The sequence below is a fragment of the Anser brachyrhynchus genome (assembly GCF_964034855.1).
Source record: "Anser brachyrhynchus genome assembly, chromosome: 7".
Classification (NCBI taxonomy): Eukaryota; Metazoa; Chordata; class Aves; order Anseriformes; family Anatidae; genus Anser; species Anser brachyrhynchus.
In genome coordinates, this window is record NC_137701.1 from 7,408,930 (window position 1) to 7,434,650 (window position 25,721).

Sequence of the window (25,721 nt, forward strand, 5' to 3'; positions counted from 1 at the left end):
TGAGCAGATTCCTCTTACCTGTTTGTGAGCATGATCATATGAGTTAATGTGATTGTCAAACTCCTGATGTTTATAGTACTGCTTGTCACAGAGTTCACAGTAGAAGTTGGCTTTAAGATCTTCCAGGGCTTTTGCTATCGTGTTTTTCTTTTCAGCATAATCCTGCAGGGGGGTGGGAAAAAGGAATTTTAGTATTTTCCTTTGATGCTGCGAATGGATTTTGTGCTCTGCAGTTAATCATATTTGTAAACATTTACACACCTCCATAACTAAAAGCCTTCACATATTTGCTGTGTTACACTGCACATATTTACTGTATCTGCTGAGAGGCTCAGGATTTGCACACTTCAATTTGCTATACAGTTGCCAGCTCCCCTTAGGGGCTCTGTCAGACGTTAGGCTACAGATGGATTTCCTCAGGTCCTTTCCAACTACAAATATTTATCATGTTGAAGGTTATTTTCCAGTTAATTTCTACCAAAAATTCAGTGCCCAGATGATCTGGTAGGTAATATGCCTCAGCAGAATAATCACAGAAACACAAACTCCAATAATTTAGTTATGAGGCTTTCACAATGAAGTGTGCTTCTTAAAGTGAAAACAAAATTAAAAGAAACTCTGCTGTGTCCCTCTTGAACACAGGTAAAAAATGAAAACATGATGAATGCTTTCATAGCTGAGATGTAATGAATATCTTCCATAGCTTTGCTGTTTGTCATCCAGCATTAGAAGGAAAGACCCACATCTCCATTTACCATACATAAGCAAAAGCATTAAAACCAACCTTGCTTATTATTTATCAGCGAATTATATACAAGCAATATTTATTAATTTCCTGAATTTGTCGATGACAACATGGCCTGTTCAGAAAGAGCATGGAAACGGTCCGTCATCTCAAATTAGTTGAGCACCAGATACATATTAAACACGTTTAACTTGAGTGAAATGCCACCTGCTCTTGACAAATCCGAGAGAGAATTGACCCTAAAATCCCAACTGCAGCAAATATTGTTTACAAAAATATAAATAACCAAAGATACATATTTAACATTGTACTTAAATATAATTCAGCGTGATCAGACTGTTAGCAAACACCACTGATTCAGATCCCAACAGAGCTACTCCCTCATTCAATTTTGCCCATTAAAAGAATTGCAAAAATCACTTCAGGACTGGGTTTTGAATACTGGCTGACACAAGAGGAACTCACACATTTCTAGGACATTTTTAGACTGATGTTGCATAAAATGTTTTATTTAAACAAAAAAAAGAAAAAAAAGAGCATATTATTTGAAGACATATAAATATATTTACACTTTGAAATACACTTATGCTGTATGGAAACCTATCCTGGAAACTCTATAATTAGTTCTTGGTAATAATGAGTAAGGAACTATAGGTTTTTAACCACTTCAATTATTACTAAGAAGCTTATGTTTAAGAAAGTAGTGGAGACAGCACATCAAGCTCTAAGGGCATAAACTCCCTTGAAATAGCTTAAAATAATTCTCATAGTCTACAAAGGAATCCCATCATATTTTCCTTTGTTAGAACAAAAAAGGAGGAGGAAATTGTAGATTTGGGGGATTATCAGAACTCTGAAATATTACATATGATAATTGTGTAGGAGAACAGCAAATGTGATGGATTCTAAGGCAAGAACGGTGAAATAAACCATAACCTTTCTTGTATAAAGAGATCCCAACACACTGAATAACTCTCAAGCAAAATTTCACAAGACATACTAACATAAGGCAGTAACCTAAATAAAATTATGTAATACAGTTGGTGTTCCTCTTGACATAAAGCACCTTTTTGGAAACAATATAATTATTACGTAACAGGACTAACCTGAATGGGATCTACTCTGCAATTGTACTTGGCATGCCCAGCACATCCCAATGGAACAGAGACATGGGAACCCTGTGAGCAACTGGACTGCAAAGTAAGAAAATCTCATCAGTACCTTGGGGTTTCTACTACTACAATCCTTCAGCTGGAGTTCTTTGGTGGGGAGGGTTAATTTTATATTTCAATATTATATTACCATTTCAGAGGCAATATAAAGACTATCATCACATCATCTAAAACAGATGATAAATAAGTAGAGGGAAAGTATTAGTGGAATTTGATCATGGACACAGGAAGGGAAAATATGGGATTTTTATGTGACAAGATTGAAGTGTTTAAAACCCAGAAGTATTTGATGTTAGGAACATATGAATGGCTGTGCTGGATCAGGTCAATGTTTTGAACCCATGTAAAATTTTACTGTGTACAACCAAGGCAAAGTGACCCTTTACTAAGGACCATTCTCTTCTCTGTTTTGAGGCTGCATTGAAGTTTCATTTGTTCTCTCACTGGAAGAGGTCACAAACTTACATGTTTTATTTTCTCTGTCTGGGCCTTTCATAATTACATACACCCCTACCACACAGTCTCCCAGACATGTGTATTCAGTCATCCTTCATACCCAGGTCACTCATTACTTGTCCTGGTCCTTTTTTCAGCCTCCAAGGCCTTTCCAACTATCATCTCCTCCCTGGCAAGACAACATGATAACCAGATACACTGTGGTGCCATAGAGTACTATATTAAGGTTCTCTATTTTGTTTCCTATTGTTTTTTGTATTAACTCTTAACATACACATACTTTTAAATCACCATAGAGCACTCCGCCAACATTTTTATACAACTCCTTTATCACCTACATCACTTGCTGCTGAGCAATATTTTGCTGGCAGGAGAGGTTTCTATTCAATTACTAAATTTCATTTGATTTGTTGAACTACATGCAGGAAATTGGGTAATTATAAAGACAGCACGCACTGCACGGAAGAATGGGATGCCACTTTAAAAAGTGGTAGGTAGTTGATTCTCCGCATGATACAGAGGAACACAAGGGTGTTCCTAAGTTGCTGCAGGACAGGCAATGGCTGTTAACCAACCTAACTGGTGAGACACCCTGATCACCGTGATCTAAACATGGGCAAAAAGCATTAACTAGTAATTGTGGACTGTGAGGTATCTATCTGCAACAGAAATATATTTTCATCAAGGAATTGCAAATGAAATAGTAGCAGTACTTATTTTTATAAAATTTTGCATTTTACTTGAAGCAATCAAGAAATATGAAACAGTATTTTTGTCATGTTATAACCTAAAACTATCAGATGGGACCCGTATTTTATTCCAATGTGGTGGGAAAGGATACCAAATCACCTCTCCAAAAACCTCTGTCGATTTGCTTCAGGTTGGTCCTTTCCAAGGCTTCAGCCCCTTGCATTGCACACTCCCCGGTCCCACCACAGCTGCTGCTGAAGGAGGAGAACTGCGCTGCAGGTCCCGTTCCTGCATCACCCGCAGCCCTCCGGTGCTCAGAGCAACATCGACCGCGGGGATCTGGAGGCTGCCCTCAGCTGGCGAGTTCTCTGGGCTGGGTCAGACGTGAGAATAAATTGCCATGGCTCGCTGGCATCAGGAGCTGAGGAAAGTCTGATGTCAAGGATGAGCAGGGAATGGAAATACGAGAACACAGGCTACTGCTTCCCTGCCTGTTAGACTATTTGTATTGATTTGGAGGAGAGTACTACCTTGGAAGAGGAGGCTTTCGCTAGTGCTATGAATTTTGATGAGGGACAGCTGCCCAAAAGCTGACAGTAAGAAATGATAGTTCCTGGACCTTGATAGTGCTGGCAACAGATTACAGACAGGAATGACACTGACTTACTGGAGAGGAATATTCCTGGAGTAAAGTGGTAGCCAAAAACCCACTTAAAACAGTTAACTATGATCAAACTTAGTCCCAGTTCCATCAAAAAAAATTGCAAACCATGCTGGAAGTTTTAAAAGAACTTTGAATTATGATTCAGTTTGATAATGAAACTCAGAATTGAGTGTCACTTTGTTTCATTATTTTTTCCTGAAAGGCTTATTGTCTGAAAGCCTACAGCTATAATTCACAGTAGCCATCTTTCATAATTTATATGAAAGACCTCTAATATGTGATCACATCTCTCAGCTGGCTTTGTTTCTCTAAATCCATCTTCTCCACCCTCCAAATCCTTAAGCCTGTGCAAACGCTGCTGGAAGCATCTAACAAATTGTATGAAGAGCAGGCTACATCTGCAGAGGTGCTACCTTTAACCACTGAGACAGGACTTTCTGCTCCCATTCTACAAGAAAGAAGGAAAACTACAGAAACATTTAATGCTTCCCATGGACAACTTTGGGAAGTTGGCTGGATTTCTCAGTCTAGGGGATGCTTTAATTTAGTGCATTGCAGGCTCATACTTTTGCTGCCTGTAGAATGGTTAAACAGGAAACAAGAACCATGTAAGAACGTGAAATTAAAATATAGCATCTACACCATGGTGATTGCCAGTGTCGATACTCTTACTTCCCAAGAAATGTGAGCTCCTTTTATTGCAGTAAGCTATTTCACATTTACTGTAGACTTAAAAGGGTCGGGCACGCAGTCACTGCAAAGTAAAACATTACAGAAACATACCCCTCCTTCAGGAGAATTTACTGGTACAGTCATCCCATAGAGGATTAGACTGCTCTGGCCTGAACCTCCGGATTAGACCACATTAGACCTGACAGGTGTTCCAGTGTAACCTTCCTTGACAAAAAATATTTAAAGCTTTTTTTTTCTGTCCCAATAAAAATCATATTTTGAAAGCTGTCAAAAAACTCCAGCTAATTCTCTTGCTTTGGCGAAACTACTCTATATCTTAGCTGTATTTATAGAATCTGCTTAGAAAATATGACACACGCACACAGACCTTTTAACCCGTACCCACAGACACAATCAACGATTCCTTCATTTCTGGTATATTTGCTAGGTGTTAGAAGGACAGTGTGAAGCAGCAAATTTCACTGAAAAAAAAAAACAAACCATACAGTTTACAATTTAGTAACATCTCTGCCATCTATCTTGATATTACTCAGTACATATAATTTGTTTTTATATCTTCCTATATCACTTCTTCCTCATGTGAGCAGTCTATACATCATCCACTGATGCAATGAAGGAATAAATAACAAATAGCATGCATTAGTAATATTAATGCACTCTAGCACCAAATCTAATTATTTATAAGGTTCTTATCCTTATCAAGGCGGTGAGGCCAAAGCAAAAAGCAATTAGATACATTGATCAAATTACTCATTGATCTTAGCAAACTCATTTCCAAGCAGTGTATAGCAAGCTCCAGTTTCACCCTAACTTGAAAAGGAGGCTGGCAGGGAAAATGAGTACCAACAATACTGTCAGATCTTCCCAGTTACCATACTTGAGACTTTCCCATTATCTGTGAGATGTGATAGCTACCTAAAACTTGCAAGGCCATAAACATCAGATGTTATTTCACTGGGTTCTTGATCCCTCCTGACATTGTCCTTCCAGGCAAAGCAGCTTCCACAGGCAGTGACCCCACGGTTTCACTGTTTCGCTGCACTGCAAGGTTATGGGCCCAAGGAAGAAACAGTACCCTGAAGACCCCTATATTAATTGAACATCACAGGCTGAAAAAGAAAAAAAAAAAAAAAAAAAAAAGAAAAGAAAAACACCCCACCTTTGTTTTCTCTTTAAGATTATCTTCAGACAACTAACTGCAACCAAAACACTTATTACATACAAGAGAGCTAATCAGTATTCTGGTGTGTGCATACTTGAAAATGCTACTGAAGACATGCAAATAACTATGAAACTGTACTCTAAGCTTCATGAACAGTATTCTTGTTTAGGTACACACCCTAGTATTAGGATAAAGAACAGTGGAATCAGATGGATATACCAAAATGTATTCCAACTTGTGCTGCCTGCTTCCTAACACCATCCTCACTTTTTGGAAACGCCACATTTTGCAAGCACACCGACTGATGCCAATAGCTGGATTCTGCACCCCCCAACTAACTGAGGGATGGATGGATGAGGTGGATGAGAGCAGGGACAAAGCTGGACCAGCGGAAAGCAGAGCAACGCAGAGTAGTGCCCTGCAATGTTAAGACTGAATTAACTTTAAAGGAAGCTAATGATGAGACAGCAATTTGTTATCACATTTGTCTGTCTCATTAACTTCCTTAAAGCACTTTCAACTGTATAATTACTTTTAACTGGGACTCATAAAATCACTTGATTAGCTTTTTTGCCATTAAAACTAACTCTTGTGCATATATCTGTAGAATTATTTATTTATTCTAACACTCTAAATACTATTTCCAGGCAGAGTATGCACTCAAAAGGTGACACGAAAGCTGGCCACACGTTTCTGCTGGCTACCTGTATTGAGAAGGGGCTCTTCACTGGTGTTTTATGAGAAAACCAACACAGGTCTGGTTGTAATGGAGAAAAATTTATCTTACCCCATCACCACCACTCATCTGCTGAAATCCATAGACGATGGAATAGAAGAAGGTTTTGCTGTAGCAAAGAGAGGTTTTACGAAAAGGTTCCCTCCTGATACGTGTTAAAAGAAGAATACCATTTTCACTAAATGTTTATCATTGTCAAATGATAAGCAGAGGAAGGAGGAGCCTTTACTGCTCTACCTGAAATAGTCCGGTCACACACTTTAATTTGAACAGAATTTTGATTTAAAAAACAAACAAACAAAATCACAAAACCTTGGGGTTGATTTTCAGCATTTTGTTTCCTTGCAGCAGGCATGTGGGCATCTAAAGATTCTCACAGCTCCTTAACGTGGTTTCATTGACAGGTAAGTGTCTAATGCAATTAAGATTCTTTGGAAAATCAGGTTTCTGTGTCTGATCCTTACAACGCCAACCTAAATGAGATGAAGTGCCTTTTAACCCTGCAGAACTCATAACCCTGAGAACAGACTGAAAACCACTCTTGAGCACAAAAGCCACACACTGGAACAAATCTCGATTTTTATGCCCAGCAGCCTTCCATCTAAAGGGGACATGACAACACGTGTGTCAGTGGTTTCAGAAGCAGGGGAAGGGCAAAAGATAGGGAAAGGGGACTTGTTGATTTATTTCACCTCAAGTTAACCCACTGCCAATTGACTGGTAGCTATTAATCTGTGTTAAAAGTTGCTCTAGAGCTTGTCAAGCATTAATTTGTTTGTGCGGTTAGTTTTCGGCCTGGTAAAAATCATCAGTTTAGTTGGCTGAGGCATTGGGGAACCAGAAAATTGGATGCCATCTACAATATATTTAACTTTGAACGTGGCATCGGTGTATGGGACAGCTCATGCATTAAAGCCTGCATACCTGCATGCTCAGGATCAGAGGCCTCGGTGAGTACCAAGTTCAGTTTTCCTAGCTTTAGCTGCTGTACTTGACTGTGACAGCTCTTTTTCCTAAAAATATAAGATTTTTATCATAATCCTCCATAGCAATTTCTTGGTTAAATTTTCAAAACATTTTTTCGTGAATTTTCTCTTTTTTCTTTCTGTTTATATTTTTAGAAGTTTTTGCTGTTGTTTGTTTTGTTTGGGGAGGGGAGGTAATAGAATGATATTTGAATTAAGATATTTCTTTCTCATTTGATTCTTCTCCAGAACACAGCTTCTCCATGAGCGACTAAAATTACAAATTATTCTACTTACAGTAACTATATTATTTAAACATAAAACAATGCCTCAAAACCCATGAACATCACACTCTATATTTATTGACCCTGCTGAGGAAGTTTCAAATCGTATTTTAAATTCAGTAGGTCCACTGAGTTTTCGCAGTCAATGTGTTTGCTCCAAGCGGAGCTTATTGAAGTAAACGCTCATGGAAACCCCCACCGCAGGCTCAGTGAGCTTTCTTTACAGACCCTTTTACTGATTCCATTTTGCTATGGCTTTCCAGACCATTAAACCTTCTCATGCAAATATACTATCTTTTAATAGCTTCAGGGACCCATCATTGTTAGCCTTACTTTATGTGCTTTGAAGTGATGTGCCACAAGCACTTCAGTGTCTGGCCACTGAAAAGATACCTTAGAGCAGGGCAAGGTCTAAAGCACTTTTGGGTTGTGTGCTTCTGCCTAAGAAGTCCTAGCTGCAAGTAGGAAACACTTCCAGCTGCAAACGAGAAGGATATTCTGCTTCACTCTACCACCTTATCCCACTGGACTGACTACACAGACATATGGATATTAAATGGAATTCATCCCATAGGCTTGGGACAGGGTACTTTTGATTTTAGGAGTTGTCTCATTAGAAAACACATAAGAAACACTAGGAATTACACTGCTCTGCTCTTCACCCGACTAATTATGAATAGGCAAAAGCTTAAGATTTTGCATTATTATGCAGTATGACGGTATGTATTTATTTTCCTAAAATTAATCCTGTTACCATAGACAGAAAAAGTGAAAACAAGAGGAAAAAAAAAAAAAAGGTATTATTTCTTTCGGCATCTGTAAATAAACCATATCTTCTCTCTACCATCCAGGAATCCATTTTTTACAGTGTTTTCTGGCCAAGAGCCTCACAAAGTTACACTGAAGCCCACAGAGACAGTCAGTCCTAAATGGTAAAAAGAATTAAGTTTAAATATGTCATAGAGAAAATACCTTGAAGGAAAAAACAATCAATCAAACAAACAAACAAACCAAGCCCCACAAAAAACCTACAGGCTTGCAATGGTGAAATGGAGGCTGCTGATGGCAGATGGTCTGGGATTTTGTCCTTCTGGAATGTAAGAACCAACATGTCAATTTTGTCTGCATGGACATGCATGACATTTCTTCACCTAGGGCCACTTGGAAGTAGGGAAATATTGGTAGGTTCCTGATACTACTTTTAAAATATAAAAGTCTGTTGTGGGGTTTTGTGTGTTTTCCTTTTTTCCTCCTCTAACCTAAGAGCCTGTTGTTGAGGTTTATGGGAAAATACATGAGAAAAAAAAAAAAAAAGCAGAATTACTGAGTCACTGTTATTCTTCAAGTGATGTTACGCAAACATCTTTCCCTCGTCATGTGCAGATACACTCCCACCTCCCCTTTCCCCCCACAGCCACACTGTTTTTGAAGACCTTGTCCTTATCTTTCTGAGGTTGTTTTGTTAAGCTGCCAATGCAAGAAAGGAGTCCTGCAGGAGCCCTGATTTACCTTGGCAGATCTACAATATCTAAATGATGAGTGACCCTATTGCAGTCTTAAACCCAGCTGTATCATCTTAGAGATGAGATGGGCCTGGGCTTTGTTCTCATGCCAAATACATTTTTTCCAAGAACTTCAAATGAGTTTTTCCTAGTTATTTATTTATTATTATTATTTTATGAGAAGCAATGGCAGATTCAGCATTTATCACTGTGATGAGCCTCACTCGTACAAAAAGTTATTTGAATAGATGTGACTTTTGAGAATAGCTACTTTATGAGAATGGTAACACTTAAGTTTTGAAGACTTTAGGTCATAAAGCTGAATAGTTGATACTCGACAATTTCAATAAAAGGGAAAGACAGATGGTGGAAGCGGAACAAAAATGCCACTTACGGCTCTCAGGGACACACAGAGCCTTCAGGCACGCTGCTTTCTACCTCCACCTCCTGGCCAAAGGGGAGAAGGGAAGGTTGAGGCTGATGTGATGCTTTTCACTCTTACCTTGGAATACGGGGAGAAAACAAAGGACTGCAGTCCAGGCACATGTCGAGACGTAATGTTGGGTAAATGGTTCTGGAGTTGAGAGCGTCAGAGAGAGAAAAGGCATGAAAAGCACTTTTATCCATCTCTTTGCTGCCTACCTATCTAGGGAAGCGTTTGGGCAGCGAAACTGAAGTTTCTTGTATACAGTGTACAAGAGCTGACGGAAGATATCTAAAAATGACTAGCTATTAGCACCAATAACGTTTTCTAGGAGATTCTTAAAACGGCGTCAGGAGTGGGGTGGTACCTGCACCGCTCTGCTGCCTGAAGTGCTGCATGAATGACATGGCGTCAGATAAACTTAAAAAACAAACAAACAAACAAAAACCTTTTTGATATAGATTCACAAAAGCTCAGGGCAAGACTAGAGACTGGGACCTGGCTGAAGTGGGAGGGAGCATTTCTGCCCACCTGTCACACACTGCAGGGCTCAGGGCAGCTAGCCAGAGACAGAGCAATGCTAAAACACAAAATTAATGTGAGCAGTGCTAACACACTTGTCTGTACCTTTCCAAGTAGCAGGTAAACAGCAAAAACATCAAGATCAATTTGAAACTTCAGCAGTGACAACTATCTTTCTTAGTGGCTAATTTCTATGTAAGCAGTGCCTGTAGGTTCCCATTGTTTTAGGGACCCACAACAGAATACCAAAACCTGTTTTACAGTCCCCAGAAGTGTAAGTGTTAAGCTTCTCCTCAACATGAAGGTTTCACTTCAATTCCAAGTCACTCTTCCTCCTGTGCCAGCACACATTCATGTAGACCAGCAAGCTGATTTAGGTTAAAAATACTTATTTGGGGAAAAATATATAAAATTAAAACCTAAATCAGTTTACATATGTGGTTATGTGGTGTTCAGCTCCATCAGCATCCTGCAAGCCCAAACAACAGGGTGTTTGCATAAGACGTGGAACCAACAAACCAACCTCTACTACAGAGGGGAAAATCAAAGCTAATAGCAAAAGGTCTGAAAGAAATTAGTGTAAACCAGTAATAAAAAGCAAGGCTCCTAACGTATTATGCTCTGATAAATATATGCATTTAGCTTTCCATAAAACTACAGATCCAAAGATCTTCACATTTAATCCTTATGAATGAGTTGCTAGGATTGCGAACTGCTCAGCAGATACAAAAGCAGCATGACCTGGAGGATCAAGGATCCTCCAATGTAAATAGGAAAAAGGACTCGAGGGAGAGAGAAATAATGGCTCAATGTGCTGGACAGAAATGTATATTGAGGAGATTCCAGCACCAGTGGTGAGCTTGAGGCATTCAGTAAAAGAAACAGATTTCTTGCATACAAGTGGTATTTTTTTTTCAAAGGCTTCATTTTCTTGGATTATTCAATTCTCACTTAGCCTTAAGCCATCCCTGCCCAGCCAAAAGGTTTCTCTTTTTTAGTTGAAAGGAGCTCCAGCTGCCTTGAAGAAATAAACAAAAGAAAAATTCCCAGTGCCATGGAAACTGCATGATGCACAACATGCTTTTTCAGCAGGAAGAATCCGGGAAATGTATGCGACATTAGCATTTCTGAACCTGCTACTCATTTGTGTTAAAAAAAAAAAACAATATATGCAATATTGCAGATATAACAGTCAGATTAGCAGCATTGCAGCTTATCTGTGGTTAATAGTAAAATATTGCTACAGTATAGCTACTTAGGAAGGAAACTAAACACAAGATGAAATGGCTCAGAAAACTGGCATCTGGATACAAAGCTCAGTGAGAAGCACTTAAAAAAATTGATCCTGAAGCAGCAGTGACCAGAAAATGCAAAGGTTAGATATATCTAACCAAGCTTTCCCAAACCTTAAAGGTATTTGGTTCTAGGACTTTGGTCATTCACAAACCCAAGTTCAGCCAGCAACAGTAGTGAAGACTCATTTCTTCTGGACCTGAGTTTCAGGCGTGGATTCTCCAACATGCATGGATAATGTCCTCACACTATGGCCTTTTCCTCTTCCATGGCATTTATTAGATCCTCCAATACTGCAAAAACATGTAGGACTTAAAAACTTTGAGTTCTTTGCTTCTTTGTTAATTCTAACTGAAATGGGTTTTCTATTTCATGCATACATACATGTACATTAACCTGTGTGCATACAGCACATGTTAGCACAAAACTAACTTTAGAAACTGGACTTAAAATATGCTACCTACTAGCTAAAATGATCTACTGTCTTGCTGAGTTTCCTGTGGTAATAGAAGTGGATTTAGGAAACCATCAGGCCTTGCTCAGTCTTACAAAAAAAAAATCCCCACAGCATGTTACCCATGAAAAACAGTGAAATTAGGCAAAAACCATCATCATAAAGAAAAAAAATGTAAGCACAGTGGAGAGTCTCAGGCTGAAGTTTCAAATCTGGGTGGCTTTAGGGCTGACCTTACCAGAAAGAAGTGTCAGGACTATCTTTACTGCCAAATGCTGTGCAAATACAAGAGCACGACAGGGGAAGCAGCTCGAGGAGGTAATGCTGCAACACACAGCTCGTGCTTTGCTCCCCCACCAACGCTCAGCCTCTCACCACCTTGCAAAGTTACACCAGAGACAGCTCTTTTGGATCAATATATCCTGTGGGATTTTAAAAATGTGTTAATTAAAAATATGTTAATTCACCACAGGTTTATCAGACAGAAAAAACTACATACTAATGCCTTGTTTCCTAAATTTGCGCTAACGATTACGAGGAGTTTACCTTTTATTACTGCAGGATGCAATAATAAACTGTGCAGGATGTATTCTGGGCATCCAGTGAAAAAATAACCATTTCTCCAAACTAAACTCCATCCTATGGTAAAATATTTCCTACTGATTCAAGTCAGGTGAAAGTCTTTTCACCAGTCCCAACAAGCAATGTGTTTCTTACAACCAGGGTGGAAGGGCACTCAGCTGAGGATGCTTACATTGAAGTTTTGTGTCTGGATGCTGCCAGGAAGTGTTAAATGAAGACAAAGCACTTACCTTTCTTTTTTCCAATTTCATCCATAATGATGTTGTTGAATTTATATGCATATTTTTAATGGTTTACTTCATTTGAAGCATTGCTTTATCACAGTTTGCATGTACTTTGATTGCTTTGCATGTAATCATTTTCACGAACCAAAGTTTACAATTGTATGAATTGTTTATAAAAATAAAGTAGATGGTAACTGCATTTAACACAACTAATGTTGGTGGGTTTTTTTATATAAAGAGCTTTTCAATTGTTTTTATCTGCTGAAGCACCTTAAATCATCTAATGACAATGGCCCCACGTGCAATGCGACTGCACTGATGGAGCACAAGAGCTCCGCCAGTTCTCATAATATGAGTCAGCAATTGTGCTGTGATATCTTTAATTTGGTACAAGCCAAATCCTCTTAAAAGCACCCGCTGGAATCCAAAAGGTCAGACATGAAAGTGGCAGAAAATCAATACTGACATCTTCCGTCACCCTGCACAATCTATAGAACTCTTTCTAAGCTTAATTGCTTCTTTCTAATCTTTCTAATATTTTGGCTGCTCAAGTCTTCCTTACGTAACGTTTCAAAAATGCAATAGAATTGCTTTTCTGCAGGGAAAGTTGTTACTTTTAGCACTAAAAATCAGAACAAAGCTGGGTTTGGGGTGGGCTTTGTGCAGACACCATTGTGATCAAAGTTATGCATTTATATAGCGACTGCCAGAAGCCATGACAAGACTGACTGCACTCCTCCATCAGCTAGACCACTTTTGAAGTGTGTTAGCCCAAAATTTTAGACCTATTAATACCAGTTCTGCCCATACTTATTTTCTTACAGATTTGTAAGAAGTACAGGTCCTCTATTTACATGTTTATAAGGGTTAAAATCAAAACGCTGTGAAAAAGAAATTCCACAAGCCTTCAGAACCAGTTTTCTTGCCTACTGCATTTTTAATTATGAATAAATACCAGGCAACTGCCTAGCCACTAATAATCAATACATGCAACATGGAGGAAAACATTAATTTTTCAAGAAAGAGACTATAATATGAAGCCAAGAAAAGGTCATTCTAATCTAAAACAGATTAAAACTAAAATGAATTAAACATCCCTTTAACTTTGATAGGAGAAGTTAACAGGTGCTACATCTGTTAGCAATCTTCTCATATAAAAAGATCCCCTAGCAAAAATAACGGGAGAAAATACAGATTTCAGCAGACAGGGAATAACCTTTTGTGTCCTTGAAAAGAAAGCTGAAAGTACATAGAAAAGAATCAGCACTCGGCCGTATCCTGTTTTTATTTGGATTCTTTCCTTGGAACGCTAGACAAGTCTGTTGATTACATTATTTTTTCCATATCCTGAGCTTATGAGTTTTTCAAACATTTTCCTAGGATCCCTCTCACATTAGAATTGGGTTTTATAGCTCAGGAATCACACGCAGGGAAGTAATGAAAGTAGAAAAGTTGTGATCACGACCACCTGATTTTTTAAACATTATGAAACAAGCTATGGAAATAGTGGTTTTTGTCTTTACTCAGGTAAAATGGTTCTGTCAGTCAACTGAACTGACACAACTGACTCACAAACCTATGACTCCAGCACCTCACCACACAGGAAGGAGTCCCTCATGGCCAGGACCAATAATGCTCCCCAGGAACAGCTGCAGCCAACCCACCAGCCACAGCTGCCAGCTCTTGCTCACCCCAAAGCATCTTTTAACCAGATGCCTTTCCAAAATGAACGCAAGACCACTATAAGACCCTCTCACTATTCTTTACAAGTGCATTCAGGTATGGAATTTATCATCCCTCCTTCTCCACATGCAACCTCCTTCTTTGTGGGCATCCAAGCAAAACCTATGAAACTTCTTCTCAAGACACTGAAATGATCATTGGCTTAAAATTACAAAGATGCTCAAAAACTTGTCTGGAATTCAAAAATTAGCCATCAGCTGCGTATGACCAGCACATAAAAGCCCAGGGGACTGTGCTACCTGAAACTAGGACTGCAAAAATGCTGCTAGGCACGAATGCCCTGGAGCATGTCACACCAGAGGTGTCCCACGTTAAACCAAAGCAGGGGCAACTTCCACAGCCCGGAGCAAGTGGTTGAGTGGTGTACATGTAACACATCTGACAGAAAAAGCAGGCGATGATTCCTAACTGATAGGAAGGGTACAGAGCCCTGTGACATTGCGTGAGGTGGGCAGGCTATGCATTTGCTCTGACTGACTCTCTGTAAGAGTAATCAAGTACTCCAAACCATCACAGGAATCCTTAGGAGAATCACCTATACAACACTGACAGCACCTGGCCTCGTGAAAGGTTTGCGTTGATGGTGTCTGTGTATACATTCCCTACATAATGAATGTTTCCATTTGGGAAGCATCTCACAAGGCGAGGTGGATCTAAAATTATTGCTTCAAATAACAGCTCCTGGAAAAGTAAAAAGTTTTCACTCCTTTCTGTTTCTTGGGCATTAGCGTTACACTTTTGCTTTAAATGGCAGTTCAAAGGCTGAAAATAAGGCTTTTAATGTCGACCTTGCATGCTTAATTTTAAATGTAATGAGAAGGATACAATTTAATAGAAATTCATTGACCTTTTAAAATGCTTTTCTATACCATTTTCTCTCATAAATTGGTGAAATATTTACTAGCATGAAGCTTTTATTTTTTCCATTAACAAATAGCTTTCCCCCTCCCTACTTGATTCTAGTCATAAACTGTTCTTAATGATATCATAATTATATGCCACACAAATAGTTATGGAATAAAGTATTTTTAAATTCCATTTAAAAGTAGTAAAGTCACAGTGCGAAGTAGTAGGCAGAAGGCATTAATTATGAACCGTTCAACAGCATAAGTGAAAATGCAAATTCTTTTAACACGTATTTAAATAGCTGTTTGCATCTCAAAACACATTCCATAAAATAAGAGCTACTTCAAATCATGACAAGAAAACTGTTACCTGAAGAATTACAGCAAACTCCCAAAGTAACAAAACAGAAAATTATGTTTTCACAGAAATAGGTATATACATATATATGTGTATGTATATAACTATACACACATGGAAAACGGGACCTTAAAAGTTTGTGTTGAAGCCATGCCGTTATTGCTTTTTCAGCAATTTTGAAATGGGTGTGCCTAACAGCCCTGTTTGTGTATTGAACGCTTTCCGTATTTCTGAATATGCTCTGCTGGGCTTCTCGAAGGGGGACGTGGGCATCACTCGCACCAGTTGCAAAGCTCCCTGACTCTAACACTGCTTGCTTCAATTGTTATTCTGGACAGCCAACCACCTCAGAGGGATGGGTAGAGACGAGGACAGAAGAGCTGACTCGCAGCAGATGCAATCTCACACAGAAATCATCCCAACAAAATAGTGCGTCCACTCTATGGGAGGGCCTAACCATTAATGAAGTCATATCTAATCACTTGCAAGCAATTAGGTCCACCATCACCACTTAAGACAAGTTGTCATAACTAATGTTGTTAATGGGATTAATAAGATTCTTCCAGTAGTAGGGATATAAAATAGTTTTGTCTCACCACTGTTCTTAAGTCAACAGATACATCACAGTGTGATGAAGCATAAGAACAAGCAAATATTGACCTTAATAAACATTTTAATTCTGTTCTCTTTGCTATTACTGTATCTTTAGAAATCACAAAAGACAGTTCAAGCACACTCCCTAGCACATGCTTCAGTTTTAGGAAGAAGGCCCCACAGCGCAATTCTTTCTGATGAACAACACAGAGAATATTTGCTGTCCAACAAAACACTGCGTTTCCTAGCCTCAATTTACAAACTTTCTTAAATTGAGAAATTTCTGGGTTTGTTTCTGTTTTGTTTGTTTGTTTGTTGTTGTTCCCTAGCTCTGGAATATCAAAACAACATTTCCAAACGTCTCTGACTATATAACCCAATATAGATAGAGCAATGAAGCTTTAGACTTTCAAGTCTTGTTTCTTCTCTAAATGCGATACACATATACATAATTAAATCCGTGTTATTCTGCCCCAGGTATTTCATTCTGGTGGTTCTCAGTTTCCCCACACTGAGCCAATAGATAGAGTTTTGGAGAGGAGTTTTTGGACAGAGCATCACAGCATGTACCTGCCTGATTCCAACTTTCCTGCAGGCCCAGCGGATGTGACTGTGCCAAGATGCACAGCGGCACCAGGAGGCAAAGCCGCCCTACTGTCCTGTACTTCGCTTTCTGGCGAGGAGGGAACAGCTCTTAATCTACTGCTGAATGTATTGACCCGACGTGAACAGGAAGGTGACACCAGTATCATCAGTGGGCAAGATCAATGGAAAGGCGAAGAACTCAAACAATCTCATGTAAATACAAAGGGACCGCATTAAAGCCACTGTAAAATCAGATAACGTTGATTTGATTGAACAGCACAGAGGATAAAATGTGGTGTGCTGTGCTAACACTTAACTTCATTAACCAATTTAAATCATTGCTTTACAGATTTGATTATCAACATAACTGTTTGGAAACACACAGAATCGCACAAAGAGGTGTGTGGGATCTCTTCAGCGCCACATAATTAAAAGCAAACACTGATTGCCTAACTGTTGAAGTCAGAACCTCTATCAAGTACAACTTTATTGAACAATAAATTCAATTTCAGATTTGCTTATTATTTTAAGATTAAACCATGACGTGTTTCACCACACACAGATCTACCTACTCCGAATACAAATGGAAAGTATTCATTGCAAAAGCAGCCATGCCCAGGTGCCACCAGTTACCATCCCACAGAGCGGCATTACATGCCGCACAAAACGCCCAGGCACAAGACCTGCTAAGAGAGCTTTGCTTCAGCCACCCTGACGTGAATCAAGCTATCGATGTGCTGCAAAAACTACGCTTACACAACAGCCAATGCCACCAACTGATTATTGTGTGGTCTTTTCATGGATTTCAGTACAGAAACATCAGAGTGAATACAAAGAAAACCTTCAATGCCAACTCAATTTGAAAAGGAACCATCCACATTAATAGTCTTCACAGAAAAGCTGCTTTGTAGATTTCAAGTGATGCAGATTAGCATCATTTCAGAGACAGTTTCAGACTAGGCTTACTCCAGGGTTATAATACTGAATTAAATATATTAACAACTGTTGATTGTCACTGATATCTTCAGGATGAGAAGATTTCTTTGTCTATTTAAAACATGTAAATACCAACACACAATCTTCAATAGCATCCAGAAAAATGGTTTGAACTTTAGCATATGCAGGGGCACGTACAATAACATTTATTGAGCCTCCTCTACTCATGCTGATGCGATGGTTCTAAATAGATCCTTTTCATCTGACTCAGCTATTTATGTTACAGGCTGCAAAAAGCCCTTTTCCAAAACAGTGGAGGAGATTCTGCAGGTTTTCATGCTAGAGACATCTGTTACTTTCCTGTCAAGATTTTAAAGGAGCCCGAAGCTGAAGCTCTCTTAAAAAATGACAACAGAAAACAACATATGAATGAAAGGCTGATCAGCTGCTGAAACTTACCCGGAAAAAAGCATTAACCTTCCATATAATCCAAGCACAAAAATCAGCTACCTATATAGCTGTCCTAATAAGTCTTACACATAGGTGGACTCTGAGGTAGCTGTTTTGAAAATCTACTGACAATCATTCGTCCTTTAATTCACATGTATTTCTAAAGTCAGCTGAAGCCATTTCTTCCTTGCCATTTATAATCATAAAACAGAAGAGAATGAAGGACTATTCTCTCATCCACTACTTTAATTGTCTGGTAGAGGACAGATTTTTGTCTATGTTGATATGCAGAGAGAAACTTCTCAACAGAACACTGTGAGAGGTAGTGGAATAAGAGTGCTGATGAACTACAGGTAGCCTCAAAACCTTGTGTAGTGTATGAGAGCAGATTTTCTCCAGATTAATAGAATCTGTAATACATTAAAAAACAAAGCAAAACACACACACACACACACACACCAATCTCTATATGAGCAGGATGTGTTGGATTACCAACTTCTGTAATATTTCTATTCTGTTCTCAGCTCTGTATGTATGAGATTCTATTTAGGAGTCTATATAACACTAATGCTGGGAAGAAAGTGCTTTCTAAATGTCATCATCTAACCTACAAAATCACAAGTCTCAGGTACAGTTTGTTCTTTGAAGGCAGACAGACACTACTCCCATTTTCAAGTACAATCTGTGGCCTATTTCCATCTTAGTCTAAATATGAAGGAAATATCTGGAATAAGACATTCTGCTTCTAAAAAGCTGTCCAACCCTAACATATTAACAGCATCTTGGCCAATAATACTGCCCTGCAACATGATGCTCACAAAAGCTGTAAGCAGGTTAACAATCATACAATTTTAGCTTTCTGGAGGCAATTTTAAGATCCAATATGCAGCCCCTTTTGTTGCTTGCTATCCAATTGCTACCTGTTTGGGAAAATAGCTGCAGTTTGGGAATCTGTAAGATTACATACCAATATAGCACTCAGTCAGAAGAAAGAACTGATTTTATTTCTGCAGATTTCTGTATCTTCTCCCACAGGATTGCGGAGCCTCATAACAGTCTATTTTAAAATACATGATTGTGTTGAAATGCTGGTATTTTTCTGAAATGTTTCTGAAAGGGCATTCTGTGATTGCCTAGAAGTACTGAATGCTGGTATTCCTTCATCACCAATATTTCCTTCATAATGCTTGTTAACATAGCTCTATTATAAAACAGTGCATTTAGTGAATAAATGGCAGAGCTTTGCAATCCATTCCTCCACAGCTCTCCCGGGTCTGGAAGTTCAGATTATTAATCATCTGGCTGAAAACTTGCCTCTTCTACATTTTTTGTTTCCTCTCTACCATTTGTGTCCTTTATATCTCAGCTGCCAAGAAACCAATAGGCTTGATGTTACACCACAACACAGCTAGAAACTGGCACAGCAACCAATTTAGACCCAATCGTGCTGATGTCCCATTCTATTTGACATGTTTGACCTTGTTAAGAAACAAACAGAGGCGCCTCCGTCTTTAGCAGCGGCAATGATGAAATAAGGAGGCCCTGCCTGCTCAGAAATGTATTGGGGTCAAGTGGTGTGGAGGAGGCTGATACACACAAGCAACTTTGTGCTATTTGCCTCAGACAGCTACACTAAAGCTTCAGAAAATACTGCTCACCTCTGGTCATTTATTCAATATTCATATTTCTAACCTAAGCACAAGAGGCAGAGCAAGCATCTTGAAAGCTGACCCTCAAAATGAATAATTTACTATAAGAACGCTTTCTGCTCTAAAGCAAACATGCTTTGAGATTGCTTCATGACTATCAAGTTACAGCTAATACATGTTCAAACTGGAGAATGTAAAATTAATTGGCAAAAGGAAATGGAAAATTTGTTATCCTTTCTCTTTCTCCCTTCCCCAACGCTAGGGGAATGCAGCCATCTCATTCTTTTCTAAACAACAGACTCAAAAGTGAATTTGAATGTTTTATCAATAACCTCTAAATGCATATAACCCACCATACCATACTAACAAAGCTCTCCCTGTAGCTTTTACCGGTACCAGCGCACTATCTGTTATTTCCTGTATAACTTCCACCTCCCCCAAATTCAGCCATGCGCTTCTACTCTGCCTCTATTTCGTGGAAATAAAAGGGTAACTCTTCTGGTTTAATAGTTTGTGTGACTTCTCAGGTACCAGTTCAAGAATGACTACTGAATGCATCTGTTGAAACAAATTTAACAACAAAAATGAATCATATTGTGATATGTCAAGAACTGCTAGTCAGAAGGAAAAAACTGCGCTAAGAGAATGCTAACCTCCAGTCACATTTCTCTAATGTTCTACCCACTACTAAGTTAGATTTTATAAGAAAGAGATTAGGTTTCTTTTTTTCTCAAATTTCACATACATAGGAGAATTTGCAGCGACCTCTACAGACTTCAGAAATACACTCATCAAGTCATTTCTACATGTACAGCTTATTTTTCTGAGTCTTTCTAGTAATCTCAAGTCAAGCTGTTCCTTATACAAATACAAATCTGAAGCAACTTCAGCTGAGTTTCTTGAGCTTTATTCCAATGGGAAATTAAATCCTGACACCTGACCCTAAGAATTTCAAATACCCTTTTTGGATATACTGGTTCATTTTAATCTGATTCCCCAGGAGAGAAGCAATGTCAACAATATTAGTAGATGTCAATAAGCATTGTGATGTATTATTGGAAGATCTCAATAAAACCTTTTCTAAATTATGAACACAAGGTAGGCAGCTGCATTTCTAATATCATATTCTATATTCAAAGAGTAAGATCTTATTGAACAACATGGGTTTAATTTACTCCACAGGAAAAAAAAAAAAAAAAAAAGGAAAAAAAAAGGCCTTTAAGGGTGCCTTGAAAACAGAGCTCCCACACCTCCATTTTGCCTTTCTTTCACTCACTGTAAAATAGTGAGCAATTAACCAGGTTGCTATATTCGGTGTATCTAAACTTCACAAGCTGATAGCATAATGATTTTAATAACTACTTTAAATGTAACATGGTGACAAGCTGACACCTGAGGTTTGCGTCCTGCAATTTTATTTTTCCAGAATTCTTTGTTATGCCTCAGGAATAGTAATGATTAGGGATCATTTCTTATTAGCCCTTCTTAGTTTTAACTCTTTGTTTTCTTTCCCATTATACACATTGCAAATCTACTAAGCAAAGGTCCTCTGGTAGGAACCAAGAGTTGGCTGTTCCCCAAAGACTCTCAGTACTTGCTTTATCAAAAGGTGTGAACTAACCTTATGAGAGGCATACAAATCTCCACGTTGTCATGCTCTCTGTGAGCAATATGAGTAGTAACACATGTTCCTAACAACAGCACAAGCATATTTTAGCTCTGGAGTATCAGTCTGTATAAGGATCTCAGAAAGCTGTACAAGGCACTTGTAGAATCACGGATGTAAGGGTCTGTCCCCATTCCTAAGAGCCAAGAGGCAGACCCCAGAAGGCAGTAATCATGATGTTCATTTGCCCTCAGAAGAATCAGGAGTAAAATATTCTTGAGCTGTAGAGCTAACGAGAAAGATGAAGTGTTCCTGGACCCTTACAGAGAAACTGGATTCTGACTCGCAGACTTCTCGGCCAGAAAACAGGTAACATCACATCAAAGTGTGAAATGGCGTTTAGTTTTAAGGAACACTTCAGGGAAATGCCTATTCCATATAAGATGCTCTGTATTGCTACAGCTCTTAAAAAAGTTTTTTCATATATTGCCATTTTGATACTTGACATGGTACTTTTTCCAGCTGTGTATTTTTATACAGCTTTGTATTTTGAAACCAGCTCATAAAATTCGGTACAAGAACTGAAAATAACTTTAATTGGAAGCACAGAATTCAAAGACTTGATACTTAGCATACTTCTGTAATCTGCAACTACATCTACAGATGAAGTGCACTTGGCTGCTGCAATTCAGATAACAGTGAATGGACATATTAAATTCCACTTTTTAAGAGTGCCCATGAAATTGAGTGAATCACAGAATAACAATCCCAGTGCAAACTTTAGGCATACTGTTTAAAATAAATCAGACACATAACTTTGTTTGCTTGAGTCAAAGGACGTGGAGTACTTTGGAGTCACTGAGCACCGTTTAATGAAATGTCTGCTTTGTTATGGTTTTATATAATATGTTTATGAATTGGTCATCTATTTTTCAAGACAGATAAATCTTTGTTGAAGTTACCACGTCAGACTTTATCTCACACACAAGATCAGTGTAGTTTCAAGATTGTATCATAAAAATGTAGCAACTTCTGAAAGCATATAAACAAGTCCATGACTGAAAGCATCTTTCCTGATTTTCATCATCCTTAATGAACTTAGTTGAGCAATCCTCAGTGACACATAAAGGTAACTTATGGAAAATATTTTAAAATCTTTAACTGCAGAATACAGAGATAACCATCTTTTTATCATGTAGAAGGATTTACCATTGTTTTTCTGTATACAATCTTGACAAAATTCTGTCTCTGATAATGCTAAAACTTTCCTGGCAGGTATAGAAAAGTGATTAAAAGCACTTTAAAGTTATTTTTTGTAGTTTTCAAGTTCTATGGTTGGCTATTTTGATGATTATTCAGGGCTCTTTCATATCCCATATGCAATATGATAAATTAGTAAAACCCATAGCCAGTCAAAATGTGTCAGCAAAAGCATGGCCTCCAGAAACGTAGCATTTCCATTATGAATTGCATATGATGAAACACCACTTCTGTTTAAGTTATCTGCTTCCTCATACATTGATATTTATAATATATATATATATATATTTTACAGGCATAAATACTGTTACTGGTATTTCAGTGCTGTATTGAAAATAATCAGGCAGACATTAATTATTCCCTTTAAACTTGTAATGAACAGCTAAGGAAAACACTTAAATGGCTCTCTGCTTTGAGAAAAACACAGTATTTTCAACACATGGTAGGATTCAGTTGTATAAGCTTGGAGGTCACTTGGTGTTGTAGCACAGTGTCCTAAAATCCTTTGCAACTCGGATTATTCTCTTTAACAGACTGCTGCGCCTAGACCAATTTTCTGGACTCTTCTACAGCCTCTGACTAGAAAATGCCAGGCCTTGCTAGGGGAAAAGGTTTGGTACCTTATTTTAAAATTTTACTTGAATACATTATCCACTTAGCTTTTGTGATAAATATATTAATGCCCATATACATAAACATTTGCACATGAACTTCCCAGAGATTTTCTGCCTTTTGTTTTATGTGATTTTTTTTTGCAATAATACCCACCTCTGATAATACTGTATTTTTAACATATGAATTTGAACTATAAACTCACACCCTGTGCTTTTATTTCAAAGCTGCAGATCTGGGCAGCCTGATGAATTAAGTGTTTTTGTTACAAGTCTGTATTACTTCAGGTTTAAAACAAGAATTACACAAGACAGAGTGACGATTTTGCTCTGCAAAGACTTGATTGATACACACTTCCCCTCTCCCGCCAATGCGCTGTTCCTCAAGTAGGAGACAAGCATTTGTCCCAGTTACGGGTAAGAATGCCCTTCCACCTATCCTCCTGCATTCCGGAACAGGAGGATCAGGCAACATCCCCATTTCAGATCCCCATTTTTTCTCAACACCGATTTTCAAGTACTTCCTATTTGTCTGATTCCAGTCTAAAATTATCAAATAAAATATTCCGCTAGCATAAATAATTCAGCCAGACACTGAACATTGATTTCTCACCTACTACATGTGTCATGGGGAAGAATTTCAATGAACGTAAATGCTAAGTTCAGTCTATATCCATGCACCTTAATGATATCCACTGTTATCAGTATATTAAAATCTACCTGCTCTCTCTTTAAAACGCTGTCACACCTCCCCCTCAATGAATTCTGCAGGTCTACTATAAAAATAAAGGGTTATATAAAGCACCTGCCTGTAACAAAGGGAATTGGAGCTTGGAGTACAAGTATGAATGGTAGTTCAATCAAGAGTTGTATTTCTGCACTTCATTAAAGAGTGAGAAGCACAATATATAAACCCTTGCAATTTCAAACATATGAAAAGTGGACTTAAAGGTATGTTTCTTCCATTGAAACACAAGGACCTTTGATTTCTGTCCTCAACCAGCAACATACCTGTGTATCTACTGATGCCAAAACAATGACTACAACTGCCTTACGGCATAGTAAGTTTGCTCTAGGTGAAGAATGAAGCATCCACTCGCTCCTCTAGCACTCAAAAACATTAAGATGGAATAACAGTGGACGAGCTGCATCGTGGAACACTCAAAACACATGGTTAAGAGCAGTATCTGGCAGTGCAAAGAAGATGCAAAGCTTTACAATCAATGGAAATTGTTACAGGCAGCCAGAGTACAAATTAGGGCTTGGAAATGATTCGATGGCTGAATTTCCTCTAGGTAATCCAGCTGCAGCACTCTGATTTAATTGCAACCTATCCAGACTTGCGTCTTTCTATTTAATAGCAAGAGACTGGGGCTATGGCAGAGGTATACATCAGCATCAGACCCCTGCAGATTGCAAGATCTCCAGGTCTGATACCTACAAACTGCTAAGCACCAGTCTTGGTGAGATCCTTGATGGAGATAATGTGTTTACATGTTTGCAAGATCAGATCCACTGATCCACAGCCTGTATCTATTTATAAAGAAATGTAATGACAACACAATTTAAAATATTCAAGGACTGCAGACCTAGTGATTATTTACAAGGTTACAGAAGGAAATATATTTTGCATTGCATAGGAGGCAGCATGCAGTTTGTTTTCTTACAGCTATGGACAAACACATTCAGCATATCTGGTTTCTACCATCTATCAAATCAGCAGAAAATATGTCTCTGCATAAGTAAAAGAAATTACCGTACAGAGGAAAGAAATTATTACAAGTAAAAGGTCCACCAATTAATTTGTTTCCATCAATAAAACTCTGCTTATCTGACTGCAGCACAGCAAAGTGGCTGAGAGTCACGGAAGCTTGAGCACTGGCTGCTTGGAGACTACGGTGCTAAGAAAGCAACCAGAAGCAAAGGTTGCACACTTTTCGTATGCATTTATTTTCACCTGCGTGTTAAGTCTCCAAGCTACAGCAATGGAAAACTCTAAGGCAGCACAATGGAAGGATTTTTGTTTGTACTACTTGAACACAGACTAAAAAAGGAGGTACAAAAACATTGCGCATTGCAACATTTCTTTCTCTGCTCTAACATATTTAATTTCAAGGATTTAGAATTATGCAGGAATTAAAAAAAAGCCATCATCACCAAAGAGCGTGCCCTTCCCCCAAGCCTGGATTACTTTAAATATGCAAGGGAGGAAATTATGTTTGCTTTGCTGTGGAAAGATGATTAATTTGTTAAGAATTCAGGCTTTAAAACTCCTCCTCACAAAGAAACTGTATGGATAAAAAGAAGAGTATTTATACAGTTTATTAAATGTATTTAATTATAGTGCTATTCCAGGCAACTAATCATATTAGGCATTTTAAAATAAAGATACTGTATCTAGTTGACAATTTCAAATCAGGAGTGTTTTAAGGTGAAAGTTATACCAAGGGCTTAACTAAACTTCGATGGAAAATTCCGAGGACTTTACTTAGCCTAGATTACAGTCTGTATAAACT

The 25,721-nt window shown here is 38.3% G+C and overlaps 1 protein-coding gene across 8 annotated transcripts in view; it reads right to left on the reverse strand.

Moving 5' to 3' along the window:
- The window catches only part of ZNF804A (zinc finger protein 804A), a 420,932-nt gene that overhangs the window by 42,279 nt on the left and 352,932 nt on the right, over positions 1-25,721 (reverse strand). For 5 of the 8 annotated variants that reach the window (XM_080598898.1, XM_080598897.1, XM_080598896.1 and 2 more), the window contains 2 exons: positions 1,852-1,938; positions 19-162 (listed from right to left, as the gene is read on the reverse strand). In XM_080598898.1, the coding sequence (XP_080455024.1) occupies positions 19-162; positions 1,852-1,938 (231 nt within the window). The remainder of the gene's footprint in view (positions 1-18; positions 163-1,851; positions 1,939-25,721) is intronic. The other 3 variants (XM_080598895.1, XM_080598901.1, XM_080598894.1) reach the window with 1 other exon arrangement.